At 48.9% G+C, this 3,513-nt stretch overlaps 1 protein-coding gene across 1 annotated transcript; it reads right to left on the reverse strand.

The window, feature by feature from the left end:
• Positions 1-965: 965 nt before the first annotated feature.
• On the reverse strand, positions 966-2,251 carry LOC136483107 (putative pentatricopeptide repeat-containing protein At5g37570). Its single transcript, XM_066480210.1, has 2 exons — positions 1,431-2,251; positions 966-1,353 (listed from the first exon to the last, which is right to left on the reverse strand). The coding sequence occupies exons 1-2, from the start codon at positions 1,970-1,972 to the stop codon at positions 1,338-1,340; spliced, it is 558 nt and encodes a 185-aa protein (XP_066336307.1). The 5' UTR covers positions 1,973-2,251; the 3' UTR covers positions 966-1,337.
• Between the last annotated feature and the right edge of the window lie 1,262 nt (positions 2,252-3,513).

The raw sequence follows: 3,513 nt of genomic DNA on the forward strand, positions 1-3,513 counted from the left end.
TGAGCTACCAGCCGGTAGTGTTGCCTTCACCAACATAGATGGCTTGAGCCACCAACCGGCAGTGTTGGCTTGAGCATCACTGTTGGCTCGAGCCACAAACCTGTAGCGTTGGCTTGAGCAACACTGTCGGCTTGAGCCACAAGCCGACAGTGTTGTCTTGAGCATCATTGTTGGCTCGATCCACAAGCTGGCAGTGTTGGCTTGGGCATCACTGTCGGCTCGAGCCACAAGCCAGCAGTGTTGGCTCAACTGGACACTGCCGGATGGTGCTAGGAACCGACACTCTTTCCTGGACTTCACTGGCAGTTTTGAGTTATGGATAGTGATGTGAACCCCACATCACTGCCGGTATGCCACTGCCGGTTCAAAATCCGACAGTGAAGGGGAATTTTGAACCGACAGTGATGTCCTGGTCTGGGATAGTGACACATCACCATCTCAGCCCCCTGACGGGTCGAACTCAGGGTGAACCCCTTCAAGGGCTTATTTTTGGTTGAACTTTAATCCACCCCCAATTCATATTTATTAGGTTAGATATGAGTGCATGCAGAAAAGGCTCCAGCAAGAATTAGGGCATGTTTGGGACTACTCTGCTCCACCTTTTCCAGCTCTGCTCCACCAACTCCACCACAGAGCAGCTCCACTGCGGAGTTTCTGGAGCAAGTGGACCTGTTTGGCACGCAGTTTAGCTCCAGCTCTGGAAACATGAGGTTTCTATAGGAAAGGTCTACTATGCCCCTGATCGATGTTTGGTGTATGTTCTGTTGTATGCATAGCATGTGTAATTGAATATTTTTTTACCAATTCAAATATGGTGTAAATATTATAATCTCATTTAATTTATTGGAGTAAACTAAAAAACAAATATTTTGACCAAATAATTCCATACTTTTGTCACGTAAATTTCAAAGCGCTTAATGGATAATTGACAAAGTTCATATTTCGGATACAAATAATTATCCATACATGACTAATGATAAATAAGATAACAATGTCCATCATTCTAATAGAAATAGTTGTCCATAGATAACTAGAGAATAGTGACTAATACATAATTCTAGTTCCAAGCTAGAGAAAGAGCGGTGGCCAAGTCATCACGGAATTTGTCCATAGTAGGAGCATTCGGTGCATCAGTAGAGCCATTTGATCTAGCCACATATTTGAAGTACCTTTCCGGAATCTCTGGAACATAATTCAGATCACGGTCGCACCGAGCGAAGTCCAAGTCTTCACCGCCATGCTCACAGGCATGCAATAGAGCAGAGAATGTAGACGGACTGCATCCAATAGACAACCGGCACATGACCACAAATAGCTTCAGAGCTTCTGAAGGTTCGTCATTGTGAATGTAACCTGAAATCAATGAATTCCATGTTATTGTGTCTCTCTCATCCTTAATCTGTTTAAATAGCTTCAACCCCTCTTCCAACCTTCCGTTCTGGAGCAATACCGACATCATGGAGTTTAAGGACACCATGTTTCTCCGAGGCATCTTCTCAAACATCCTTCGGCAATGTTCAAGCTTTCCCTCCATAGCGTATGCTTTAATCATCAGATTGTAGGAACCTGAGTCTTGCTCTGGCACCTGTGAGAATACCATCTTAGCATCCTCTGTCCTACCAATGGATATAAGTCCTGCAATCAGTGTATTGGATGTGATCAAGGATGGCCTATCCAAGTCATTATAGACCAGCAGTGCATCATCCAAAGCATCAGAAGTGCAGTAAAGATCAACAAGAGCACTAGTGATTAACTGCTCAGACCGAAACCCACATCTGATCAAACATCCATGAACGGATCGCCCAAAATCCAATGCTCCCAGCCTCACACATGCCCTCAAAACACTGTCATAAGTGTACTCATTCGGCATGACACCATCATCAGCCAATAACTTCACAAACAGCTGCAGCTCGTTCTTTGGGTGCAGAGACTCAAAGAGAGCGCGAGTTGCACGGAGGTCCAAGCTATGCATCCGCGCCACGGTGTCCAGCGCGTCGGAGACGTTACCGCGCCTGGCGTGGCCGGAGACCACGGCGTTCCAGGAGACCGCATCCCGGCGCCGCGTTCCGTCGAACAAGTCGCGGGTGCGGCCGCGAGGGAAGGAGACCTGCGCGGGCGCGGCTCGCTGCTGCGCAGCGCGGTCTGGTACTGCCGATGAGGTGTGGGAAAGAGGCTGTAGTGGGAGCCGCGCGGCCAGGTTCCGCCCCGCATGGTTGGCCTGTGGCCGCGGCCTCCAGAATGAACGGCGGCGTCACTAGGGTTTGGGGAGGACGGGCTGGAGCAGAGGAGAGAGGCGACGGGAGTAGAGGAGGATGAGGGCGTCGGGGGGGGGGGGGGGGGGGGGGGGGGCGACGGGAGGAAATAGAACGAAACGGTATTTGTGTAACAAGTGGCAATTGCAGGTAATTACCTCCAACTCCACGAGGACATACGAAACGCTGGTTTGAGGAGCTCCGCAAAAAACATGGAGTTGGACCAAAACTCCATCTTTTTTTTGGGAGCAGAGTTTGTAGAGTTGGACCTGTTTGGCAGGAAAGTTTGGGAGCAGAGCTATAAAAGGTGGAGCAGAGCAGTCCCAAACAGGCCCTTAGACTGCAACATTCTATCGAAACGCTTCAGATGGACGGAGCGCCGCTTCACTGCCTCGGGGGCCCTGGAGGCGATTCTCAATCCTGTTCATCTCCCAACCCAAGATCCAGCTCTACCCAGAGTCAGATTTAATCCCCAAGCCCAAATTGATACTCCAGATACCTCCACCTAGATGCGTTCAACCACACCCATACAGATACCCGCCACATCCCGTCAGATTTGCCCTTCCTAAAAACCAAAGAGAGAGCAAGTTTTCTGCGTTCACAAAAACAGAGAGAAAGGAGAGACTTTAGAGAGGCTAAAATAAAGCATCCGAAGATCCGTAATTCACTGGGAGGAATCAAAGGAGAAGGTGCGTGAGGCGATTACTGCAGTAGTAACACAGAGATTATTAGCCGCGTGATAAAAGCTGCCATGATGACCCAAGCAATGAAAACTCTACAACGCCCAAAATCGTAGGGAGCAGGTTCAAGAAGTAAGTTATGAAGCAATCAACGACCCAGAGCAACAGGCTTCAAATAGAGTGGATAGGCCATGGAGGATTCACAGTCCAAGTGAGCCCTCCCTACCCACCATACCTGCGCACGCAAGGTGCTCGACTCTGTGCACACCAGAAGACATGAGTGGGAAGAAGGATATGGAGTCCAACAAAAAGCTAGCGGCCGTAGCACAGAGTGGCGCTCTCTGCTCCTCCACCCCCAGGAGGAAGGAGGGAAAGGAGCCGACACTAGTAGAAATATCCACTTCTATGACAATTTTCTTAAAGACGGATCCGAAACCGTCATAGATGATCGCGTTTTATGACGAATATTTCCGTTTCGTCATAGATAAGTGGTGACGATCCTGCAACCCTCCCTTTCTACGACGAAATCAGGCACCGTCACAAAAAAACATCATAGAAGAGCACAGATTTTCGTCACAGAT

Source organism: Miscanthus floridulus, chromosome 9 (genome assembly GCF_019320115.1).
Source record: "Miscanthus floridulus cultivar M001 chromosome 9, ASM1932011v1, whole genome shotgun sequence".
Taxonomy (NCBI): domain Eukaryota; kingdom Viridiplantae; phylum Streptophyta; class Magnoliopsida; order Poales; family Poaceae; genus Miscanthus; species Miscanthus floridulus.

Bases quoted from the DNA above. Each gene is read 5' to 3' on its own strand.
- LOC136483107 (XM_066480210.1), bottom strand. From the start codon at position 1,972: ATGCATAGCTTGGACCTCCGTGCAACTCGCGCTCTCTTTGAGTCTCTG.